Source organism: Sinocyclocheilus grahami, unplaced genomic scaffold (assembly GCF_001515645.1).
Source record: "Sinocyclocheilus grahami isolate Dianchi unplaced genomic scaffold, SAMN03320097.WGS_v1.1 scaffold849.1, whole genome shotgun sequence".
NCBI classification, from domain to species: Eukaryota; Metazoa; Chordata; class Actinopteri; order Cypriniformes; family Cyprinidae; genus Sinocyclocheilus; species Sinocyclocheilus grahami.
Window position 1 is genome coordinate 4,471 of NW_015506028.1, and position 26,772 is coordinate 31,242.

Sequence of the window (26,772 nt, forward strand, 5' to 3'; positions counted from 1 at the left end):
ACATCTATTTGGAAGTTGAAAACAAACATTTTAGCTTTTCAACAATTATTAAATGATCAATATGTTTTGTTTTTAAATGTAGCCAGAAACGTAATCAGAATGTAGCAACATAACTTGTCAAGGAGTATTAACCCAACTCCAACCACTGAATCCATTGAGAGCCATAGAAGTATAGAGGACATATACACATTAATAGTGTAGTAAGAATATTTACTTATAATCCAAAAGAGAATACTACAGAGCAGGTATTCCAAAACATTTGAAACGTTCTAACAGAAACAGTCAAACTTCTGTGTGAATGTGGGTGAGAAAGTAAGTTTGTGTGTGTGTGTGTGTGTGAGGGAGTGTATTGAATGAGTGTGTGTGTAGCCTGTGGACTACATTGCAGAGGTCTCTTTAGCTACTGATGCCTTTAAGCACAACAAGTTTTTCAAAAAGTGTAGAATTTAGGTATCGTCGATGGGGCCGGTTGATCAGTCCAGCAAATAAACGCTCTACTGGAGCTGAGGATGGGATGATCATGTTAAACCTCACAAAAAAGGTGCTTGGGGATACTGCTCCAAAGATGTCAAATCCCTCCTTTTGACAGTCAATGAGCACGTTTACATGCACACCAGTAAGCTGATAACTCACAAATATCAGCTTATTAAAATAACCAGTTTTCCCCGTTTACATGCACATCAGTAACCTGAATTTAATTAATTTGAAAATAATATTATAATGTTATGTAATCTATAATACTATAGACACAGCCAGTTTTACTCACTTATAGAGTCTTATACACATGTTATACAGTTCATCTGAGTCGTGCATTAATTTGAGTGCTGACAGATATTATGGGAGTGGCTTGATGGAGCGCAGGAGATGCAGATACTAAAGAAACTTCCATTAATGCGGTCACGTAACAAATTCTGCTTCAAAGACAAAATTACACGAATTGCTAATTACAACGTTGAAATAAAAATGTAAAGCCTGTACAAATACTAGTAATCATGAATATAAATAATTGGGAATCTTGTAAAAAATATAAAATAAATAAAAAGTAGTGCACATTTCATTAATCTATTATAACATTTATGTAGTTTTGTTTGCTTGGCTGTTTCCTTATACAAGTCCAGAAATTTGTCAAGTTTTTCGTCAGGTGTTTTTTAATTATATGATGTCATTACGTTGCTGTCTTGCCGCCAGCCAATCGCTGCACTGCTGATCGTGGTTTCGAGTATCGATACTAGGGATGCTCCGATCCGCCTTTTTCCGATACCGGTGAAGTTTTTTTTCCATTTAAATATATGTAGAATTTATATATCTCTGTGTGTGGAACTGATAATCATTCTATCACGATCAACTAAATACAGACTACTTCATTAAAAAAGAAAAATAAACAATAAATATGAAAAAATATATGTATATTCATAATATATGACAAAAAATATATCAAACTAGGTTAGTGGATAATTCGGCAGCAAAAGCTATTCTAGAAAAATCAGTGCACAATAATTTTAGAAATCCAAACATTTAGTGAAAAACTATATTTTGTGGGGAACAAATAAAAGTGTTGCACTAAATATGGTAAAATGTTACACATTGCTATTTGTATTATTATAAAATCCATTCATTAAAAACATTCATGAATGTATTTATATACAAGTACATACAATAAAATTAAAATACATTTATTTTAAATGTACAGCATATTTTTTAATAAGGCAACAACATATGATAGATACGATAGGACAAAACAAATACAGTGCAGCACGAACTGTTTTTATACAGTCAACCTTCAACGGACACCTTGGCAATTGAATCGCCATCGGCTAGTATATTTTTTTGTTTACTCGCCAGACTGAAATACTAATATATATATATAAATAAAAGTTATGCTCTGAGTAATTTTATTGCTCCAGTGGGAAATTGACAAATATGAGCAACTGTTTTCATCGGGGTTTAGAGACAGTGAGCACATTTACATGCACACCAGTAAGCTGATATCTCACAAATATCAGCTTATTAAAATAACCAGTTTTCCCCATTTACATGCACATCAGTAACCTGACAACGCAAGTAAGCTGCGTTTACATGACTTCTTTAATAAATCAGGTTATTTCCCTGTAGTGACGTCAAAATATAATCATTTGCGTATCTGACCCCGAGTATTCCATACATTTGTCAGTTGTGATGTTAAATTAAGCTTGCAGCATGTCGGGAAACTTACAGCTCATATATTATCCTCTCATACAGTTATAAACGCAGCATTGTGATTGCACCACTTCTACTTCTGCTGCACGAGATGAGAACACATTTGTATCATTTTCTGAGTCATGAAAAAGTCTGCTTTTGTGATATATTTCCTTCTTTCTTTACTGCAAGACGTTTCCTCGGTCTAGATGCGCTTAAATCTGCACTAACGATGCGTTCCTGTCACGTATCACACATGCGCACTTCAATAAGCCGACAGAAAGCGGGTTATTGCCGAAATCGGAGTAAGAGGCAAAAAACTACCTGTTGCTACCGGTTTATGCTTACGCCGTTTATGACCTTACTCCAATAAAAGAAAACGGGCTACTGCGTTTACATGACCAAGTGCGTTTTCCGCTTATTAAGCATAATCGGTTTAAGAACGTGCATGCGTGCAACTTACTGCAATTGAGATCTAAAGGATTTTACGAGTATATGCTTATTCTGTGCAATATATACTTTTTTGTCAAATTGTCCTTCAACCTTGTACTGGCGCTTTAACATAGGCTGAAAGTAGCAAGCTAACATTAATTGTGGGGCTGCTGCTCGGTATAATAGTTTTCAGGAACATTATGTAAATTGGTAAACTATTTAGCCTAGGCTACTAAAACGAACACAAACTTAACATGAACTGTTAAAAATGATAGCAATTTATGCAAAAAAAAATTGATGGAAAGCTGGCAGCCTGCACGTTTTTTTACCTTGACCAACTTCTTCCATATGCATCAATTTTCTGTTCTGATCTCAACAAGTCTGGGCAAACTAGCCTATTGAGCAGGCACCCATCAGAGGCCGCATTTTTATGATGTCATTAGGTAGACTTCTTACAAAGTATTTTATAGTATTTTAAAACTACAATAATACAAAACACTAAAGTATTTTGATACAAAATACGAAGCCATTTTCATCAACCCTATCAAATACAAATTACAAAATACTATTTTGTATATGAAATACGTATTACGAGCGCGTCTGATTTCGCTCCCTTTGTGATGTGGCAAAGGGATCTCATTATAATATTACTGCCCCTTAATCTGTAAGTTTACACCCGTAAAATAACGGCGGCACCGTTATTTTGATTTCACAAGCGACAACGGTGTACCAGTTTTAACGCCATGGCGAAAGTTTGAGCAAAACTTGCCAACTGTTCTGTCTTTGGCTGCACAGACGAGCACAGAACACTATTTAGAGTCCCAGCCTCAGAGGAGACAAGAGAGCAGTGGATTTATTGATTTATTTACTGTATATTTCTGCTGCCACACAGATCTAAAATGTATTTTCCTACTACCTTCACAGACATAACCGACTGTTTTTGTAACTCGTGTGTTTTTAACATAAACTTGTGTGTGAATGAGAACTTAGTTTATTACTCACATGCTGTCTGGTGGCCACTTTCTGTCCGTGTGCTTCGGTTGTGTGCGCTCAGAAAACCGTATATCAGATGTTTAAACTAATATGGTTTAAAACGCATGATTTCAGCGCGATAAACATGAAAATCAGAACCAAAACAGATGTTTTTTGCAGGTCCAAGCTGTAATGGCACAGCTCTATTCTGGAAAAGGGGGCGGGGAGCAGCAGCTCATTTGCATTTAAAGAGACAGGCCCGAAAACCAGCATGTTTCTGCTTCCACTCAAAATAGGCATTTTCAAAATGATATAATAAATGATCTGTAGAGTATTTTGAGCGGAAACTTCACAGACACATTCTGGGGACACCAGAGACTTATATTACATATTGTAAAAAGGGGCATAATATGTCTCCTTTAAGCATGTAAGTCTACAGTATCATATTTGATAGCCTACTCAAATTTCTAAAGCCTCTAAATTATCAACAAGATCAAAACATTGCTGAAAAACCTGTTGTACGCAATCTTTTACATGCAATCTTAATAAGGCATCTTTGGAAGCTATAGTTTCAACTGATATTTATATGCATTTTATTTAAATAAATAGTCTGCTATAATTTTTCTGGCTAATATTTTTATGCCAGGCTTTACAAGGTTAATATTCCATGTGCCATTTATCCTATTGGGATATCCCATTTTTTTATTCATGTCTTGTAGGAAATACTGTCATTCACAACAACAAGGACAGAGTTGTTTCCACAGACTTAGTAATTATTGTTTCCTATGGCAACACTCATAATGTCATTTTATTGTTGATGCCCACAAAATTCTTACCAAACTGATGTACTGTGCATGTGACTAATCGTAATCGCACTGCTCCAAGTGGGATTCAAACCAGCATCAACCAGCAGGCAGTCACTAATACGCCTCTTGAGGCCAGGAGAGTGAGGTTTACCTGTGCTCTATGTGCTTACAATATATATTAAGTTATTCTCCCACCTAGTGTATTAATTTAGTATAGATATTAAGAATAGTGTGTCTCTTAATAGAACATAACATTTTCATTTTTTTACAACAGGGAAGCAAAATGACGTTTCAACCTGATGTGATGCTGCTACATTTAGACCCTCACCTTCCGCTACATATAGGAAAAGCTTAGACTACTGAATACATATTAAAAATGCGATGTGAGAAAACATCTTAAATATGATGCGATTTAAATTTTTCCTTTCTCTTTGGAGTGTTACAAGCTCTTGGTGCATAAAGAAGATCTATAAAGTTACAAAGACTAAAGTCTCAAATCCAAAGAGATATTCTTTACAAACGTTAAGAGTCAGCCACACTTACCTAAAATGGCTCGTTCTAACACACCCCCACATATCTACATCACTATGTGGGAAGATTTGCATAACGCCGCCCAAATGTTCACGCAAAGAAAGAAGGCGTAACTTTTATTCTCGCTGTAGTATTGTTGTTGCCGCCGCCATGTCGTGAAGGCGCTGTGTGATTCGTTGTGAAAGCGAAACTACTTTGTTTGGCCTTCCAAAAGAGGACGATATCTGCCGTGATCACGAAGCAGAGTCCAGCCCGGGGTCGTCACATGTGGTTGCCGCAAGCCCTCCGGACGCTCCTTCGTTGAATCCGCCTCCTCTGCTCACTCTAGCCCTCCGGCCGTTCCTCACGCTAGCCCCGGGCCTCTGCTCACTCTAGGCCACCGTGTGTGACGCTGTGTTTCGTTGTGAAAGCGAAACTACTTTGTTTGGTCTTCCAAAAATGGACACGACTAGAAATCAGTGGTTAAGTTGTATTTACAACACTGTTCCAGAACACTTCAACCCAAATATTCGGATGTGTGCAGCACATTTTATGGAGGACCGTTTCCTGATCCTGGAAGAGACTCACAAACTGTAAGTACGTTTTTTATATTTAAAGAGTTTTTATATTTGATATATTTAAAGCGTGTTTATTGGGCAGTGTAGAGTAGGGCTTGTTGTTTGTCATTTCTCCGATCACAAATGCAGACATGGTTTTATGTTTACGCGGCGCGATGCAACGCAACGTGTAAAAAGACAGTATAAGTCATTATAATCCATAATTATGTCCCCACTGGATGCAACGAATGCCTCGTTTATAATGGGTTTTCATGTTTTTGAATCATCGCTCCGGCCTGACAGGGCATCATCACAATATGGTAAGGGGCGTAACATTTCCGTCACATGCTTGAGGTATTCGGCCAATCACAACGCACTGGATAGCTGGCCAATCACAGCACACCTCGCTTTTTTAGAACGATGAGCTTTGTAAAAATCGACGCGTTTCAGAAAGGCGGGGCATAGAGGAGATTGCTGGTGTCTCAGCCTGGTCTGATGTTGGTTTTAAATGGGACACTTTTCAGGTGGTCAAACTGGGAGAAGCTGATCACCTGGCTAAACACCATCTTGGCCAACTGGGAGAGCAGCTTATCCTGTTATAGAACAGCAAATCATCCAAGGCTGGTTTAAGCAGACTTTTAATCACAACTTTTATTCACAAATATATTTTGTTCAAAATATGTTTTTTTTATTTTATATTCTATTAAACGAAAAAAAAAATCTAAATACCTAAATTCCTTTAATAGCTGAAGCTGCTTCCGGTTTAGGTGGCTTTACAGTTTTAAATGACAGCTGTCAAGTGGGAGAAGAGCTTTCACAAAAGTTGATGCTTCCAGCTAGCCTACTTATCATCATGGTTTCAAAAAAACAGAACACACACCATACTGTACATGTTCTGTTGTACTAAAACAATACGCTATATTAAATACAAAATTAAAATGTGTAATTATCAGTGTTGGGGAAAGTTGCTTTTAAAAGTAATGCATTACAATATTGCGTTACTCCATAAAAAAGTAACTAATTACGATACTTAGTTACTTTTTATGGAAAGTAATGTGTTACGTTACTTTTTAAATCTGGACAGGGCTTGCTTGTTTGTTTTTTAAATTAAAAAGTTCTATTTTTGGCTAATATAAAAGCCTTTTCACACCAAAAGTGAAATGAATTGCTGGCTGAAGGGAAAGTAAATTTTCGTCCGGACTCTTTACAGTAGAATGCAGAAGAAGAAATTTCAACACAACTGGATCATCGAAGGTCAGAAGCAAAGACATTGGTTAATAGAATGGGATTAAATACATAAAGCATATTTGTGTTGTTTAAAATTTAATTATTGCAGGTTTGCGTCATATTCTGAGATGCATTATTTAGATTCATTTTGAGGAATACTGAATCTGTGGGGTTTTATTTTGTGTGTGAGTGAGATGAATTAATGCATATTCATATTTATTTTAGAGCTACAGTAACATCTTCTGATTTCTCTCAACATGGGGACAGGAGAGCTGTCAGTCAATAAATTGGGGGAAAAAAGTAATTTGCGTTACTTATTTGAAAAAGTAACTCAGATATTCTCTTGTAAATTAAAAAGTAATGTGTTACTTTACTAGTTACTTGAAAAAAGTAATCTGATTACGTAACTCGCGTTACTTGTAATGCGTAACACTGCTTATAAATGATGTACTTCTTCACCATATGTCCCCATAAAATGTGACTTTCTTTGCATTTTTATATACTGTATGTAGGCCACTGTGTCTGACACGTTTAAAAGTCTTCTGTCATTTAATAAGCAATCACTTTTGCACTATATGACTGATGCATCCCCTCGCCTTATGCCCCCCAGAAAGCTATTACTAATGTTTTATTGATTTTTATGCATGCATGGGATTAAATACATAAAGCATATTTGTGTTGTTTAAAATTTAATTATTGCAGGTTTGCGTCATATTCTGAGATGTATTATTTAGATTCATTTTGAGGAATACTGAATCTGTGGGGTTTTATTTTGTGTGTGAGTGAGATGAATTAATGCATATTCATATTTATTTTAGAGCTACAGTAACATCTTCTGATTTCTCTCAACATGGGGACAGGAGAGCTGTCAGTCAATAAATTGGGCACCTGTTCCTGCATGGCAATCGTATCCGTGTCCTGTCTGAAAATGCCTTCCGCGGCCTGGTGAATCTTGACCGCCTGTTGCTGCATGAAAACCGCATCCGACAAGTCCATCGGCGAGCCTTCCGTGATCTGGGCAGATTGACCATCCTCTATCTTTTCAACAACTCTCTGCAGGAGCTTCCAGGCCAGGCATTGAAGGATACGTCGTCGGTGCAGTTTCTCAGACTCAATGGTAACCCCTGGACCTGCGGATGTGAAGCCAGGTCGCTATGGGAGTGGTTCCGCAAAGCTCGTATCTCCAGCTCAGACCTAACCTGCTCTTCACCAGCCCCTCGTAAAGGCCAGGACCTGAGGTTCCTGCGAGAGCTGGACTTTGCCCTATGCCCGTTGCCTGATCCAGGATCCCTGGCTGGCACTACAACCACCACCTTCAGCACCAAGACCCGTTGGTGGTTCTCCAAGAACAAACCGGCCTCATCATCCAAGAGCCACTTTCACAAGAGCAGCGAAACCCTGAAGGCCTCTCCATTCACCTCTGTCAAACATCCCTCATCTTCATCATCCAAGTACGATCTCGCTGCGGAGGAGGCTGCTTTACCCAAGCTAGAGCCTGAAGAGTACTGGGCAAACTATGGCAATGAGGATGCAGCCTCAGTCCGCTGTTTCGAGCTTGAATGTCCACCAAGTTACGACTCTCCCATTCTCCCATCTTCCTCTTCGTCTTCACTTCTGTCCTTCCTCTCGCTCACAGCACTTACTCTCTCTTTTCACCTTCTCTTCGGCTGAGTTTTCCTTCTCCTCTTTTTCTTCTGTTATGCTTCACTACCTTTCTCCTGCAATCGGGCCTATGCTAAGAAATGCATAGAAGCAGCCATGCAGGAAAGGGTGACAAGACTGGCACACAACAACAAATTAAATACAACACACACTGTGCAATTCATACAGTACAACAGAGATAGGGCTACTGCATGCATGCACTCCCAGCAGGCTTTGCAACACCACCTCAAGTCACGTCCTTCTCTAAAATCAGAGAACACAGGACAAGTAGAGTGCAAAGAGAAAAAAGGGAGTGATGTGGAAAATGAAACTAGAGGTCAATGTCAAAGATGGCGGGGAATGTCTCTGCATGGAGTGGAAACTCTCATGCTGACAAAGGAGACTACGTCGGTTATCAATGACCATCACATCATAATGTAAATAGGAACATACACAAACTAGACAAACTTTTCCAAAAAGACACTGTCAGTAGATTAGAGAGTAGAACACTTTGTCTTTTTGGTGATTGTTGGGTACTAAACCAGATACACTATCACATACAGTTGCTCCAAAATGTATTTAGGCAATTGTGCTACAATGTCCACATTTCAAGAAGAGCATTTCACAAAAAAGTTTTAAAATTATAAAACAATAGCGATATTGTATTAGGACACATTCTGATTGTCAAAGTGAAATGTGCATAGTTGAAGTGATTCACTAAAAACAGATTGCTTTGATATTTTATTTCCTAATGCAATACAATTTTTAGGAGTGGTTTAAATGTCCAAATATTTTTGGGGCCACTGTAAACGATACGATGAACAGATAGCTAATGGAAGAACTGACTAACAAAGACCGTCGCTAATGTTTTTCATTTGTTAAAACCGTGTTAAGTACTTTGGTTTGTGCTAGTTAATCTGAGTTGTGCCAGGTACTTTTGAGTATCAGGTGAAGTTAGGGCAGGAAGTCAATGTTTAATTCAACCTGAAGAACTGCTTAAGGTGAGAGATCTGTGTTTTCTCTGTGTGCAAGATATCACATAGTCTTTCTCTCTTAGCACGTTGACAGAAAGAAATGTTAAACACAAATGTTGTCTTTGTCTAAAAAAAACCTTAATAAAACCACCATAAATAAATATTAATTATCATCGAGTGTTTTATTGAGTGATCTCTTGTTTTGCAGTATTTGATCTGTTGGTGTGTGAGCATGTGTGTTTATGCATTAACTAAGCACATGGTGATGCGATGGCAGTTCGATTTTTAAATCTCACCCCAATGTTAAAATTGCTAAAATACAGTTATTAAGTCCCCAACAGAGCATTCAGTTAGCTGCCAGTATGCATGTAAGAGACTATTTCACTTTGTTAATAAACACAAGCTAACATTAATATAAAAACTGATACAGTCATTTCTTTATTATTCAGAATTTCTCCCCTGACAAGTCACTAGACAACACCCTTCAGCAGTCCAAGTAATCTGAAACCCTTAGAAGAAAGGTGTATTGATCAGAGGTCTTTCATAGCACATTTAACGTCATAAACTTGATGTTTAGGAATCAACTTTATCTCTGATGTTTTTCCATAAATTTCTTAGGAGAAATAAAATAAATGAGAAAAAAATACTAAAATAATAAATATATGAAAAGGTATGATAATGTAGATAGCAAATGACAATCTGACCATTACAAGGAGACACACTGGAAATTATTTCTTGGGATAAACAGGCGACTCTCCATGCACTCTCTATTTAATCTGGTTTGCTGTGTAACAACAGGTCTTAAATAGGGCTTTCCTACGTCCATATGTGCGTAGAAACTTTCAAAATAACTTGACTGGAAATTTCTCCTTTGAAGACGCACTTGCTCTATTCTCCCACAGAGTGCTGTTTGTTCTAGGCTTTCTGTTCAGCATTGTTCTGCTGTCTTGTGTGTCAATCACTTGCATTCAGGCATTCATGAGCTCGCCATTCATTCATCTCTCGTTTCCTAAATCTCATCATCTCTAGAAACTTTCAAAATAACTTGACTGGAAATTTCTCCTTTGAAGACGCACTTGCTCTATTCTCCCACAGAGTGCTGTTTGTTCTAGGCTTTCTGTTCAGCATTGTTCTGCTGTCTTGTGTGTCAATCACTTGCATTCAGGCATTCATGAGCTCGCCATTCATTCATCTCTCGTTTCCTAAATCTCATCATCTCATACGCTCTCTCCAGATGGTTCTGTTTGCATGGACGTGTGTTGGCGTGGCTGTGACGTGCATCATCAGTCGTGTGTCACGCCTGAGAGAGTACAAGTGCATGTGCTTGGGTGTCTTAGACAGAGCACAAGTGTAAATGTTCCATCTGCAAGATCATTAGCGCTATTAATTTAGGGGTGAACAGAATGTGGGGAGAGACTAAAAAAAGATCAAGTTTGAAGCACAAATAACATTCTGTTGCTGGGGACAAAAAAGGCCATACTCCAATAACACAGTATACTACCTGCAATGGCTAGTGAGTGTATAAGAGTGGGTGTACACTAATGAACAGTTTCAGATGGAGTGTACACTACTGATTGCAGATGGAGTGCACACTAGTGAATATACATCAGATGTAACATACACTATTGTGAGTTTGTATCAGATGGAGTGTACACTAGTGAATATACATCAGATGTAGTGTACACTAGTGAATATTCAAAAGGAGTATACATTCATGAATATGTATTGGATAAAGTATACACTAGTGAATATTTATCAAATGGAGTATACAAGTGATTGAATCTGATGGTGTGTTCACTAATCAGTATGTAACAGATTAAGTTTACACTAGTGAATCAGATGGAGTATACATTCCTGAATATACATCATACTGAGGGTAGACTAGTGAATATTTATCAAAAGGAGTATACACTAGTGAGAGCATTAGATGGAGTGCATCAGACAGAATATACACTAGTGAGTGACAGCACTGGATGAAGTACACACTAATGTGTGCATCGAACATTAGTGTGCATTAGTGTACACTAATAAGCTTATCAGACGGAGTATACATTACTGAATATGAATTTGATGAAGAATACACTAGTGAATATTTATCAAATGGAATATACACTCTAATCACTAGAGTATACACTAATCAATTTGTATACGATTGAGTGTACACTAATGATAATTTTTCAGATTAATTATACATAAGCAAGTACATCAGATGGTGTGTTCACTATTCAGTATATAACAGATTAAGTTTACACTAGTGAATATTTTCAAATGAGTGTACACTGCTGAATATATATCAAATGGAGTATACACTAATGAGTATTTATCAAATACACTTGTGAGAACATTAGATGGTGTGCATCAGATGGAATATACACTGGTGAGTGAGTTGGACAGAATGCATCAGTGTACACTAGTGAGTGCACTGGATGGAGTGCATCAGAAGGAGTATACACAAGTGAAAGCGAGACAGTGTGCATTAGTGTACACTAATGTGCTTATCAGATTGAGTGTACATTAGTGAATATGTATCAGATGCAAATCATTTAGCATGAAGAATGAATGGAAGGATCATATAAAGTGTGTGATATGAGAAGGGGGGCTGGCATGAATTAGTCGGGGTGATTAAGAGACTGCGTCAGCAGCGTGGGGGTCTGCATCTTTTCCCTCTCATCCCCACCAAACTTCTGTTCTGAACTAAAAATAAGCCCTGCCAGAAGGCACCCAGAGAGGAAGACAGAATGTGTGTGTGAAGGACAGTTTGAATAAAGGTATCTGAATATAACAGATCGAACAACTCTGAAAATAACTGTATCAGTTGAACATATGGGAATTCACTAGCTGGAGCGGCTTGTTTTTGGTGGTTTGCGTCAGGTGTCCATCATACATTCATCACTCTCTCGAGATGACTGCTGATCTGCACTATGTTTAATCATGTAGCTCACACTGATTAAATCAAATCTCTCTTTTTCTGTCCAACTCTATTTTTGACAGGCAAGTTTGTTTAGGCTTTAGCTGAGATCATCTCTCTGGCTCAGGAATCTGTGCGTAAACACACGGGTGGTTTATTTCCTGTTTGTCAGCGAGTACGAGAACATTCTGAGGTGTTCAGCCTCACTCCTGCTGATTTCTTTTACACTCTGCTCCTCTTTCTTTCAAAGCCTTCATTCACACATGCATCCATTCTTTTCTGGCTGCACCTTGTCTTCTCACATGCCTTTTTTTATTAATGGTATGTTACCTTCTCCGATGGGACTACAAAAGTTTGTCATCTCCATCTGGTAAGTCTAGCACAATGAGATGAACTCAGGTCAGGTGAGTGAGACCTTGCAGTCCTTTTTATCCTGTTCCAGACGACAAAAGGATGAGGGACGGATTATTACTTTACTGCCACCTATTGGCTGATCTAAACAATAGCTTGCTTGCAAGTAAAAAGCCATTCATTCATCTCTCGTTTCCTAAATCTCATCATCTCCTCATACGCTCTCTCCAGATGGTTCTGTTTGCATGGACGTGTGTTGGCGTGGCTGTGACGTGCATCATCAGTCGTGTGTCACGCCTGAGAGAGTACAAGTGCATGTGCTTGGGTGTCTTAGACAGAGCACAAGTGTAAATGTTCCATCTGCAAGATCATTAGCGCTATTAATTTAGGGGTGAACAGAATGTGGGGAGAGACTAAAAAAAGATCAAGTTTGAAGCACAAATAACATTCTGTTGCTGGGGACAAAAAAGGCCATACTCCAATAACACAGTATACTACCTGCAATGGCTAGTGAGTGTATAAGAGTGGGTGTACACTAATGAACAGTTTCAGATGGAGTGTACACTACTGATTGCAGATGGAGTGCACACTAGTGAATATACATCAGATGTAACATACACTATTGTGAGTTTGTATCAGATGGAGTGTACACTAGTGAATATACATCAGATGTAGTGTACACTAGTGAATATTCAAAAGGAGTATACATTCATGAATATGTATTGGATAAAGTATACACTAGTGAATATTTATCAAATGGAGTATACAAGTGATTGAATCTGATGGTGTGTTCACTAATCAGTATGTAACAGATTAAGTTTACACTAGTGAATCAGATGGAGTATACATTCCTGAATATACATCATACTGAGGGTAGACTAGTGAATGTTTATCAAAAGGAGTATACACTAGTGAGAGCATTAGATGGAGTGCATCAGACAGAATATACACTAGTGAGTGACAGCACTGGATGAAGTACACACTAATGTGTGCATCGAACATTAGTGTGCATTAGTGTACACTAATAAGCTTATCAGACGGAGTATACATTACTGAATATGAATTTGATGAAGAATACACTAGTGAATATTTATCAAATGGAATATACACTCTAATCACTAGAGTATACACTAATCAATTTGTATACGATTGAGTGTACACTAATGATAATTTTTCAGATTAATTATACATAAGCAAGTACATCAGATGGTGTGTTCACTATTCAGTATATAACAGATTAAGTTTACACTAGTGAATATTTTCAAATGGAGTGTACACTGCTGAATATATATCAAATGGAGTATACACTAATGAGTATTTATCAAATACACTTGTGAGAACATTAGATGGTGTGCATCAGATGGAATATACACTGGTGAGTGAGTTGGACAGAATGCATCAGTGTACACTAGTGAGTGCACTGGATGGAGTGCATCAGAAGGAGTATACACAAGTGAAAGCGAGACAGTGTGCATTAGTGTACACTAATGTGCTTATCATATTGAGTGTACATTAGTGAATATGTATCAGATGCAAATCATTTAGCATGAAGAATGAATGGAAGGATCATATAAAGTGTGTGATATGAGAAGGGGGGCTGGCGTGAATTAGTCGGGGTGATTAAGAGACTGCGTCAGCAGCGTGGGGGTCTGCATCTTTTCCCTCTCATCCCCACCAAACTTCTGTTCTGAACTAAAAATAAGCCCTGCCAGAAGGCACCCAGAGAGGAAGACAGAATGTGTGTGTGAAGGACAGTTTGAATAAAGGTATCTGAATATAACAGATCGAACAACTCTGAAAATAACTGTATCAGTTGAACATATGGGAATTCACTAGCTGGAGCGGCTTGTTTTTGGTGGTTTGCGTCAGGTGTCCATCATACATTCATCACTCTCTCGAGGTGACTGCTGATCTGCACTATGATGGAATATACACTGGTGAGTGAGTTGGACAGAATGCATCAGTGTACACTAGTGAGTGCACTGGATGGAGTGCATCAGAAGGAGTATACACAAGTGAAAGCGAGACAGTGTGCATTAGTGTACACTAATGTGCTTATCAGATTGAGTGTACATTAGTGAATATGTATCAGATGCAAATCATTTAGCATGAAGAATGAATGGAAGGATCATATAAAGTGTGTGATATGAGAAGGGGGGCTGGCATGAATTAGTCGGGGTGATTAAGAGACTGCGTCAGCAGCGTGGGGGTCTGCATCTTTTCCCTCTCATCCCCACCAAACTTCTGTTCTGAACTAAAAATAAGCCCTGCCAGAAGGCACCCAGAGAGGAAGACAGAATGTGTGTGTGAAGGACAGTTTGAATAAAGGTATCTGAATATAACAGATCGAACAACTCTGAAAATAACTGTATCAGTTGAACATATGGGAATTCACTAGCTGGAGCGGCTTGTTTTTGGTGGTTTGCGTCAGGTGTCCATCATACATTCATCACTCTCTCGAGATGACTGCTGATCTGCACTATGTTTAATCATGTAGCTCACACTGATTAAATCAAATCTCTCTTTTTCTGTCCAACTCTATTTTTGACAGGCAAGTTTGTTTAGGCTTTAGCTGAGATCATCTCTCTGGCTCAGGAATCTGTGCGTAAACACACGGGTGGTTTATTTCCTGTTTGTCAGCGAGTACGAGAACATTCTGAGGTGTTCAGCCTCACTCCTGCTGATTTCTTTTACACTCTGCTCCTCTTTCTTTCAAAGCCTTCATTCACACATGCATCCATTCTTTTCTGGCTGCACCTTGTCTTCTCACATGCCTTTTTTTATTAATGGTATGTTACCTTCTCCGATGGGACTACAAAAGTTTGTCATCTCCATCTGGTAAGTCTAGCACAATGAGATGAACTCAGGTCAGGTGAGTGAGACCTTGCAGTCCTTTTTATCCTGTTCCAGACGACAAAAGGATGAGGGACGGATTATTACTTTACTGCCACCTATTGGCTGATCTAAACAATAGCTTGCTTGCAAGTAAAAATGTGCACCACCTGTTCAAGTCTGATATAAACTTTAGATATGTACAGTTATCCGTCATTTTAATAAAGTCTTCAAGAGCACATGTGAAAAAAATACAACTTTATTTCTTGAAACTAAAAGTAGTCTGACAAGTGCTGAAGTGTCTTTAAATACTCATTATAACAAATATTTTACGGTGCATTCATTTATATTTGTTCACACAATTTCAATCAGACAAAACAAAATTAAGCAGCCTCTGGAACTTTTGAAATACGAATGCTTCTCTTTGGAAACGTTTCATAAAATATTTAAAAACATGTTTTGTACAACAAACCGAGGAATGATTGTGTCACCAACGTTTCTAGTGGCAAGATGAGTTTGTATCTTTCGTCTAGATACTGCACCTGTGTGTGTTTGAGAAAGACAGTGAGTGACAGAAAGAGATATATAGAGAGAATATGATGTGTGTGTGGGGGGGGGGTTTAAGGCCAGAGAATAAAAGCTAGGGAGAAAAACAAGAAAAGGAACAAAAACTATAAATTATAATAAACACAAATTTCAAACAAGAGAGAGGAGAGGAGAAGAGGAATCAGTTTTACAGCCCAATTTGGAAGAAGAACATTTAAGAGACAGCATCTATCCAGAACATGATCTACCACTCTGATAAACACGAGAGAAGGACACATCTATACACACCTTCTCTTCAATCTCTTTGATTTGTCTTCTCTGCATGTCAATCTTATCTTCAAGTTCTCTGATCCTCTGTAAGTCAAATGATAAAACACCAAATCATTCTTGAATGAAACACAAAAAGAGATATTTAGAAGACTGTCCAAGCTGATTTATTTCATACAGTGAAAGTGAATAGGAACCAGGGACAGTCATCCACTTTCGTTATGTGGAAGAACAGCTTGGACAAGTACTTTTTTGGCAATTTTACTAATGAACGCATGCACAGATCCCGACCTGCTGCGCAGACTGGAGGAGCTCCATGCGCTGTTGTAGGACGAGCGTGTCGGCATGGCGACTCTGCCGCAGGATCTGTCTCCGCACTGCATCCATTGACTCGGCCAGCTTCGCTCGCTGCCTGTCACTCAAACTCTCCCCCACACAGCTGTCTGGATCCTGCTGCAGGGCAGCGTATAATGTGGCCTCCAGCTCCTGCACTGTTATGTGGAAGAACAGCTTGGACAAGTACTTTTTTGGCAATTTTACTAATGAACGCATGCACAGATCCCGACCTGCTGTGCAGACTGGAGGAGCTCCATGCGCTGTTGTAGGACGAGCGTGTCGGCATGGCGACTCTGCCGCAGGATCTGTCTCCGCACTGCATCCATTGACTCGGCCAGCTTCGCTCGCTGCCTGTCACTCAAACTCTCCCCCACACGGCTGTCTGGATCCTGCTGCAGGGCAGCGTATAATGTGGCCTCCAGCTCCTGCACCCTCTAAACACAACAAACAAGCATGTACACAATGCTTTATAAACGGTAATAAGTTTGGCCAGATTATATAGTGAAATTGGTTTTTAAACAGTTTCACATCTTTTCATGAATTTATTATTGTCATATACTTTTGGTCAAACTGGCCGAACTGGCACTTGCCACAAGTATGGTACAAATTGATGTCCTGTCACTTTCTAAAAGGAAATTAAGGTACTCATTGTACAAAATAACAATTTTAAATTAATATTTTAAACTTACTGTAATCACTAAAAATACATTACTTTCCCAATAAACCAATATACTTTCCCATTACTTTGTTTTTGTCAGACTTTACCATATAACCGTTATCATGTAAGAAAAATGAGCAAAATACACTTCCTGTGATAAACTACCAATGTGACACTACTGCTTAAAAGTTTGGGCTCAGTAAGATGCTTTTAAAAACTACTTTCAACCCCAAATTTTTAAATATTAGTGTATACAGTATATTATTTCATTTATGATAAATAGAATTTAATCACGACATTTGTTTCCAAACTAGCTATCTGCTACTGAGTGACAGTTTAATTAAAGTTAAATCTGAAACACTATTGCCCAAAACACTATTTTGGTATATTTTCATTTCAGTAGAACCTTGGAATTAATTATTTTTGTGTAATTATAATGTTTATTTATTGTTTATTTTTCAATAATAAATAAAATAAAATTACATGCAAAAATATTTTACACAAATATGCAAATATATGACCCTGGAACCTGTCTTAATAGCAGAGGTATATTTGTAGCAATAGCCAAAAATACGTTGTATGGGTCAAAAGCATGGCGACTCTGCCGCAGGATCTGTCTCCGCACTGCATCCATTGACTCGGCCAGCTTCGCTCGCTGCCTGTCACTCAAACTCTCCCCCACACAGCTGTCTGGATCCTGCTGCAGGGCAGCGTATAATGTGGCCTCCAGCTCCTGCACCCTCTAAACACAACAAACAAGCATGTACACAATGCTTTATAAACGGTAATAAGTTTGGCCAGATTATATAGTGAAATTGGTTTTTAAACAGTTTCACATCTTTTCATGAATTTATTATTGTCATATACTTTTGGTCAAACTGGCCGAACTGGCACTTGCCACAAGTATGGTACAAATTGATGTCCTGTCACTTTCTAAAAGGAAATTAAGGTACTCATTGTACAAAATAACAATTTTAAATTAATATTTTAAACTTACTGTAATCACTAAAAATACATTACTTTCCCAATAAACCAATATACTTTCCCATTACTTTGTTTTTGTCAGACTTAACCATATAACCGTTATCATGTAAGAAAAATGAGCAAAATACACTTCCTGTGATAAACTACCAATGTGACACTACTGCTTAAAAGTTTGGGCTCAGTAAGATGCTTTTAAAAACTACTTTCAACCCCAAATTTTTAAATATTAGTGTATACAGTATATTATTTCATTTATGATAAATAGAATTTAATCACGACATTTGTTTCCAAACTAGCTATCTGCTACTGAGTGACAGTTTAATTAAAGTTAAATCTGAAACACTATTGCCCAAAACACTATTTTGGTATATTTTCATTTCAGTAGAACTTTGGAATTAATTATTTTTGTGTAATTATAATGTTTATTTATTGTTTATTTTTCAATAATAAATAAAATCAAATTACATGCAAAAATATTTTACACAAATATGCAAATATATGACCCTGGAACCTGTCTTAATAGCAGAGGTATATTTGTAGCAATAGCCAAAAATACGTTGTATGGGTCAAAATTATGAATTTTCTTTTATGCCAAAAAAAGTCAAGTATTAAGTAAAGATCATGTTCCATGAAGATAATTTGTAAATTTCCTACTGTAAATATATAAAAACTTAATTTTTGATTAGTAATATGCATTGCTAAGGACTTCATTTGGACAACTTTAAATTTCTCAATATTTTGATTTTTTGCATCCTCAGATTCCAGATTGTCAAATAGTTGCATATCGGCCAAATATTGTCCTATCCTAACAAACTAAACATCAATGGAAAGCTTATTTATTCAGCTTCCAGAAGATGCATAAATCTCAATTTCGAAAAATTGACCCTTATGTGGTCCAGGGTCACATACTGTATATGTATCTTGGCCAAATAGTACATTTACTTTGTTTTATATTTAGCCTCTCCTGTGGTAAGCCAACAACATTTATTTTGCCGTCACATTGTTGAGAATAAAATCTAGCAAAAACATTTGTAAAAGTATTCACATATACACACTGATTATACGCAAGTATCCGTTTACACTGCTACATAATCTCAAAGTCCTACCAGTTGGGACTGATCGAGAGCTTGCTTCCTGTAGTCTAGTTCCTCTTCCAGGAAACCTTTCTGTTTACTGAACAGCTCCTGTTGATAACATCAGTTCACCACGGTCAAGACAGGAGCACACACAAATGATACATTTTTAATCAAGTGTCATCAAGCCTCATCTATCACTAGACCAGCTGTTAGAACAAACAGTACAACACATTCATCTCAGATGACACGAATGGATGTTCTCACCTTTTCATTCTCCAGATCAATCATTTTCTGTGTCAGGGCTGCCTCAGTGCTGTCGATCTGCTTCAGCCACTGGTCACAAAGACATAACAATACAATAGAACCACTGACAAAATATAAGCCATCTTATCTTTGAAGATTTAGAGAATGAAGGAGATGATACCTTTTCACATAAAGACAGCACAGTGCCTGCTTGAATGACTGTCACTTGCTCCTCGTTTCGCAAGTTCTGCCAAAGATAATTGTTCATTTCAACTCTCTTTTTTTTTAAGAAACAGGAGTAATGCGTGCACATATAATGGCAAAAAACATACCCCATTATCCCCAAGAATGTCAAGCTTTTTCATGAGGTCAGGAATGATGACATCCTAAACCAAACACACATGAAGATGAGGCCAACATACAGTATGTTATATGCAACTGTGTGAAGTGTGCAATTTATTGTATTGTATATGAATTGTATAGTATAAAGCAGGGTTCCTCAAATCTTACCCTGGAGGTCCATTGCGCTGCAGAGTTTAGCTCCAACCCTGATCAAACTCACCTACCTGTGATTTTCTAATGATCCTGAAGACATTGATTAGCATGCTCAGGTGTGTTTGATTAGGGTTAGAGCTAAACTCTGCAGGAAAGTGGATCTCGTGGGCCAGATTTGAGGATCCCTGGTATAAAGTATATTGTATCATTGTATATTGTATACAATGGAGCTAAACTGACACATTCCTTCAACCACACATTACAATAGTAAGTATAGTTTTGAATTAAGTACCTTAACATTAGTAACTTAGATGGTCATATGCCAGTAGTGTGTGGGTTTTACCTTGACACCCTCTTGCTGGCAGTGTAGCTGTAGGATACTGTTGTTTTCAGAGGCAGAGATTTGCAGGTTAAAGGCAGGAGAACGGCGTTCCCTCTCCTATTGTTTAAAAAAAAAAAAAAAAAAGGAATTTGTGGTGAAATATAGAGAAAGCATTTTTTGGGGGGGCGTAATAGTATCTGGAGAGAAACTTTACTTTTAAAGTAATAGTTAAATAATTAAATATTTCGGGATTGTTCAACCAAAAATAAAACTTTCTTCAGATGGACACAAAAGGTACCTGTTCAACAATATCCAGACATCTCTTCAAAGTACAAAAAATGAGTAGTCACCGAGAGGGGCCAAAAATGACAAAATGAAGCACATAAAGACGGTCCATGTCTTCTTAAGTCATACAAATTAGGTATTTTTATTACACAAACGCTATTATATGACTTCAAGAGACTGGGAATTTATTAACACTATGCACTATGCACATTTACGGTACTTTAATGTGTATTTTTTCATCATTATTGAAGCATGACAGAGCCACTCTTGTGAAAAAGACATGCACTTAATTGTACTGAATATGTACTTGCAGTGTACTTTAAAGAATATTTTTTTAAAAACTGTACTTGCAGATAATATATAGATGAGATAAAACACAATTTAAGTGTAATAAAAGTGAGTACACTTTCATGACTGTTTCTTCACGCACTATACAATTAAAAAGTACACTTTGTAATGTAATTAAATTTTGACTTCATAGTAAATGTAAATAATGGTTTAACTGATCTGTTGTCATGATTTAAAGAAAACAATGTGCATTTAAGCGTCCAAAAACATTACATTTACTTTACACGTAAGTATATTGTCTTAAAGCATATTATGAAAATGTAAACTTTTACTATATTTTAAAAGTATGCTAAGGGCAGTTTCTTTTTACTTGCATGAAAAGATTAGCTTGGATTTTCTTCAAATATTCATTATCTGTGTTTAACAGAATTCAGAAAGTAATATGGGTTTGAAGCAACTTAAAAGGTAGTGGTGACATTTTTGACATTCAAATACTGTACATAGGATGCTTATAAAAGACTTAAACATACAGATGAGTTCATATCACACTTCATACATTATGGAACAGATACTTTGAATGTTGTTGAATATTGTAGGCTCTGTGACAATCGGCTTATGGTCCTCTACTGTAAGTCACTTTGGATAAAAGTGTCTGCAAAATGCATAAATAAATGTAGAAACCACTACTGATCACATGACCTAACTACAATTAGAAGATCATCCATGTGTTCAATATTAAGGAATTAAAATACTTTTTTTTTGATTAGGGTTAGAGCTAAACTCTGCAGGAAAGTGGATCTCGTGGGCCAGATTTGAGGATCCCTGGTATAAAGTATATTGTATCATTGTATATTGTATACAATGGAGCTAAACTGACACATTCCTTCAACCACACATTACAATAGTAAGTATAGTTTTGAATTAAGTACCTTAACATTAGTAACTTAGATGGTCATATGCCAGTAGTGTGTGGGTTTTACCTTGACACCCTCTTGCTGGCAGTGTAGCTGTAGGATACTGTTGTTTTCAGAGGCAGAGATTTGCAGGTTAAAGGCAGGAGAACGGCGTTCCCTCTCCTATTGTTTAAAAAAAAAAAAAAAAAAGGAATTTGGGGGGAAAAATAAAGAAAGCATTTTTTGGGGGGGGGTAATAGTATCTGGAGAGAAACTTTACTTTTAAAGTAATAGTTAAATAATTAAATATTTCGGGATTGTTCAACCAAAAATAAAACTTTCTTCAGATGGACACAAAAGGTACCTGTTCAACAATATCCAGACATCTCTTCAAAGTACAAAAAATGAGTAGTCACCGAGAGGGGCCAAAAATGACAAAATGAAGCACATAAAGACGGTCCATGTCTTCTTAAGTCATACAAATTAGGTATTTTTATTACACAAACGCTATTATATGACTTCAAGAGACTGGGAATTTATTAACACTATGCACTATGCACATTTACGGTACTTTAATGTGTATTTTTTCATCATTATTGAAGCATGACAGAGCCACTCTTGTGAAAAAGACATGCACTTAATTGTACTGAATATGTACTTGCAGTGTACTTTAAAGAATATTTTTTTAAAAACTGTACTTGCAGATAATATATAGATGAGATAAAACACAATTTAAGTGTAATAAAAGTGAGTACACTTTCATGACTGTTTCTTCACGCACTATACAATTAAAAAGTACACTTTGTAATGTAATTAAATTTTGACTTCATAGTAAATGTAAATAATGGTTTAACTGATCTGTTGTCATGATTTAAAGAAAACAATGTGCATTTAAGCGTCCAAAAACATTACATTTACTTTACACGTAAGTATATTGTCTTAAAGCATATTATGAAAATGTAAACTTTTACTATATTTTAAAAGTATGCTAAGGGCAGTTTCTTTTTACTTGCATGAAAAGATTAGCTTGGATTTTCTTCAAATATTCATTATCTGTGTTTAACAGAATTCAGAAAGTAATATGGGTTTGAAGCAACTTAAAAGGTAGTGGTGACATTTTTGACATTCAAATACTGTACATAGGATGCTTATAAAAGACTTAAACATACAGATGAGTTCATATCACACTTCATACATTATGGAACAGATACTTTGAATGTTGTTGAATATTGTAGGCTCTGTGACAATCGGCTTATGGTCCTCTACTGTAAGTCACTTTGGATAAAAGTGTCTGCAAAATGCATAAATAAATGTAGAAACCACTACTGATCACATGACCTAACTACAATTAGAAGATCATCCATGTGTTCAATATTAAGGAATTAAAATACTTTTTTAAAAAAAAAAGTAGAATGCTGAAGGACTAATATATATAGTGAATGGAGGTCCTGGGCTGGTGTGGTTACACGTGGTCTGCGGTTGTGAGACCGGTTGGATGTACTGCCAAATTCTCTGAACCACCTTTGGAGATGGCTTATGGTAGAGAAATTAACATTCAATTCACGGGCAACAGCTCTGGTGGACATTCCTGCAGTCAGCATGCCAATTTGCACGCTCCCTCAAAACTTGCGACATCTGTGGCATTGTGCTGTGAGATAAAACTGCACAGTTTAGATTGGCCTTTTATTGTGGCCAGCCTAAAGCTCACCTGAGCAATAATCATGCTGTCTAATCAGCATCTTGATATGCCACACTGTGAGGTACACACACATAAGAGAGAGAGAGAGAGATGTCTTTGTTGGTTGGGCTCCAATGACATTCAGAATATCTTCTGTGTTCCGCAGAGAGAGTCATACATGTTTGGAGTAACAAAAGGGTGACAGAATTTGAATTTCTGGGGGAACTGTCCCTTTAAGCACACTCAAACAACCTAATGTTTCAACTGAATTACTTACAAACCACACGCTTTGAGTCATTTCTGTAATCAAACAGTATGAACTTAATTATATGCAGTAATTTAAATGAAGAAAGAGCTCTTTCTAATTGGCAGCTGCAGTTACCGTATACTGCAAATTGGATTCTGTAAATGAAATAACTTCTCCCAAATATTTCACAATGATCACACAGAAATATTCAACATCTCATAGAAGACGTATAAGATTGTACAAGCATAAAAAAAAGAGTACATAGTACATGGGATGAACAATGATCTGCTGACTGAAATGTTGACATGACCATTAAATAATAGTGAATTTGTGTGTACACAAATAAAAACACATGCAGGAAGTGCAGTCAAAAAGAAAAAATAAATAGTGAGGAGTTTCATTCAAATTAATTTTATTCCACTAAAACTTATAATTAACAAAACAATAGTGATATAAATATACAGTTCTTGAAACAGAAAAAAAAACATATAAAATGTGTATGAAAATATCTATAGCAACATGAAAACAACTCAAAGCAGTGCCAGTTTTGTGTATGTGGGGTAAAATGGATTCATGTATGTAGCTTGTGTAGACATGAGCCGGGTTTGGCCGTCCCTGTTTGCTGCTGTGGGAGCAAAACAGATTCTATTTTATTCCACTAAAACTTATAATTAACAAAACAATAGTGATATAAATATACAGTTCTTGAAACAGAAAAAAAAACAGAAAATGTGTATGAAAATATCTATAGCAACATGAAAACAACTCAAAGCAGTGCCAGTTTTGTGTATGTGGGGTAAAATGGATTCATGTATGTAGCTTGTGTAGACATGAGCCGGGTTTGGCCGTCCCTGTTTGCTGCTGTGGGAGCAAAACAGATTCTCTTACTTCCAGTTCTAGAATGCGGAATTCAAGCAGCTCATTCTGATCCACGGTGTCTTGAACTTCCGAGCGTAATCGCATTTCACAATGCTCCAGCGATACTATCTACCACACACACACACACACACACAAGAAGAATGTTAAGCGTTTATGTTTGAGTATATGTAGTTTGTAGGAAACAAGGCTATACCTTTTCTCTGAGTTCCTGGTTCACCCTGAGAAGATTTTGCTTTTCCTCCACCCATTTTGAGTCCTGCATAACAAAGCCACACACACACACACACACCACTACAAATTACACTACTAGAACTTAACTAACACTCCTATTATCACTAATCACACACACAATCCACACTCTTGTGTACTTGTCAACCCAAATATTCTCAGATCAATTATCAAATAATCAGTTTTAAACATTGAGCTCAGCATTAACAAAGAAACACATAGAGAAAAAAAAGAGAGAAGTTAAAGATGGAAAAATGGCTGAGATTTATTAGATCGCATGCAGGTAATTCCATTTCCATATTTTACAGGGGAAAAAAACAATAAGAGACAAGCATAGAGCAGAAAGGAAATACATGCAAGAGCAGGCTGACCAATTACAAACTGGTTCAGCCTTTAACTGAAAATTTAGTTTTTACTATTGTAATTTTGCATTATTGACACACTATTTTCCTATTTAATGCTGTAAAATTGCTTTTGACACAATCTGTATTGTTAAAAGCACTATATAAATAAAGGTGACTTGACTTGACTGATCATTAAGACAAAAATAGCTATGTTCGGAATTGCATACTACAATACTACTTATGATTTATTACAACAGGGAAACAATGCATTTCCATTACCAGTGTTCCAGTGTGAACTGGAACTAATATAAACTTTGATTTATAACTTTTTTGTTTTGAACAAAAATTTGAGTAAAAATACTACATTTTTATTTCTAAAATAATAGATGGTCAACATTCACCTAATTAAACATGCAACATGATCAGATCATGCATAAACATTGTTGCACGCTACTGTTTGAAACATTTAGCAAATGCAGAATAATTCATAGTTCTGTTTCACATAATATTAAAGGGTCATGAAACACTAAACTACGTTTTCTGAAAAGACAATGTTAGCATCCGTTAATTTTTTTAATTATAGAAGAAATCTGGTTAAGCTTTTGGTGCTATTTTCGTCTTAATCATGTTTCATCACATAAATTCTCTTCCATAAATCCAAATCATTTTCATAACAATCAAAGGATGTGTGTGTATTTAATGTACAAAACCATGGTCGATATATTTGATGCATGAAACCACGTATAATATATTTGTTTATTTGCATGTTTTTTTGGGAAACGTGATGCATTTAACTTAATGAAAGTACACATGACTAAATCAGAAGCTAGATCCATTGTGTTGTCTGTCTCCCCTCTTCTTCCTCTACTCTACAGCTTACCACAACCGGTTTTGTACCATTTTTCAGAACTGTGGAGAGAACTAATGGATGTTGAAATAGCATGCAACAGTTCCAGAAGCACAAAACTAAATTTCTCCCTATAGGGGAATTTTTAAGTAAAAAAAAAAAAAGAAGGATTTTTATGACTTACAAACCTTTAAGACAGACCTGTTGTGAGCTCTGGAGTTTTTAATTGATGGTATATCCTTTTGTTGAAGCCACAGGCCACATTATTTCAACATATTTTTAAAATAACCAAATTTAACAGCAGAATTTGTAGTGAGAAACTATATTTCCCATGATGCTGTTCAGAAAATCCCACCAATCACCGCACCAAAAAAGTGCTCTGGAGGGAACGCCCACTCCCATGTAGCACGCAAATGATGTAATTACATCTCCAAACACCCTAAAATACTTTATATATTTATATGTGTGTGTGTGCATATATATATATATATATATATATATATATATATATAAAAAAGTCAGGCCAATATATATTTGGACACAGGCGACTAGAAATGACGGTTCAATACTAAGGATTTTTTTCTGCTGGCCCTGCCACAAAAAAAAAAAGTTTCCTTTATCATTGTTTTTGATCTATGTTATCTTGTATTTTAATAAATAAGTTTATATGACACCAATATTTTAGATACAAATAAAATTGTACAATTCTCGATTTCAATTTCAGCCAAAACTACTAGCCTGACAAATATAAAGTTCAATCATTATTAAAGA

The 26,772-nt window shown here is 36.7% G+C and overlaps 2 protein-coding genes across 2 annotated transcripts in view; one reads left to right on the forward strand and one right to left on the reverse strand.

Annotated features, from left to right (window-relative positions):
- Positions 1-7,558: 7,558 nt before the first annotated feature.
- LOC107562934 (reticulon-4 receptor-like 2) lies at positions 7,559-9,441 on the forward strand (the record flags this gene model as incomplete). The annotated part of the gene is made up of 1 exon (XM_016247692.1): positions 7,559-9,441. A coding segment is annotated over one exon (792 nt), but the record flags the coding sequence as incomplete, so codon positions are not given.
- A 6,400-nt stretch (positions 9,442-15,841) lies between these two features.
- Positions 15,842-26,772, reverse strand: part of LOC107562935 (janus kinase and microtubule-interacting protein 1-like) — a 27,271-nt gene continuing 16,340 nt past the window's right edge. The window contains exons 11-21 of the mRNA XM_016247693.1: positions 24,776-24,838; positions 24,592-24,690; positions 21,866-21,961; positions 19,828-19,881; positions 19,677-19,742; positions 19,517-19,585; positions 19,283-19,360; positions 17,803-17,934; positions 16,490-16,561; positions 16,220-16,285; positions 15,842-16,025 (exon numbers count right to left, since the gene is read on the reverse strand). Coding sequence (XP_016103179.1) covers positions 15,915-16,025; positions 16,220-16,285; positions 16,490-16,561; positions 17,803-17,934; positions 19,283-19,360; positions 19,517-19,585; positions 19,677-19,742; positions 19,828-19,881; positions 21,866-21,961; positions 24,592-24,690; positions 24,776-24,838 — 906 coding nt within the window. The 3' untranslated portion in view covers positions 15,842-15,914. The remainder of the gene's footprint in view (positions 16,026-16,219; positions 16,286-16,489; positions 16,562-17,802; positions 17,935-19,282; positions 19,361-19,516; positions 19,586-19,676; positions 19,743-19,827; positions 19,882-21,865; positions 21,962-24,591; positions 24,691-24,775; positions 24,839-26,772) is intronic.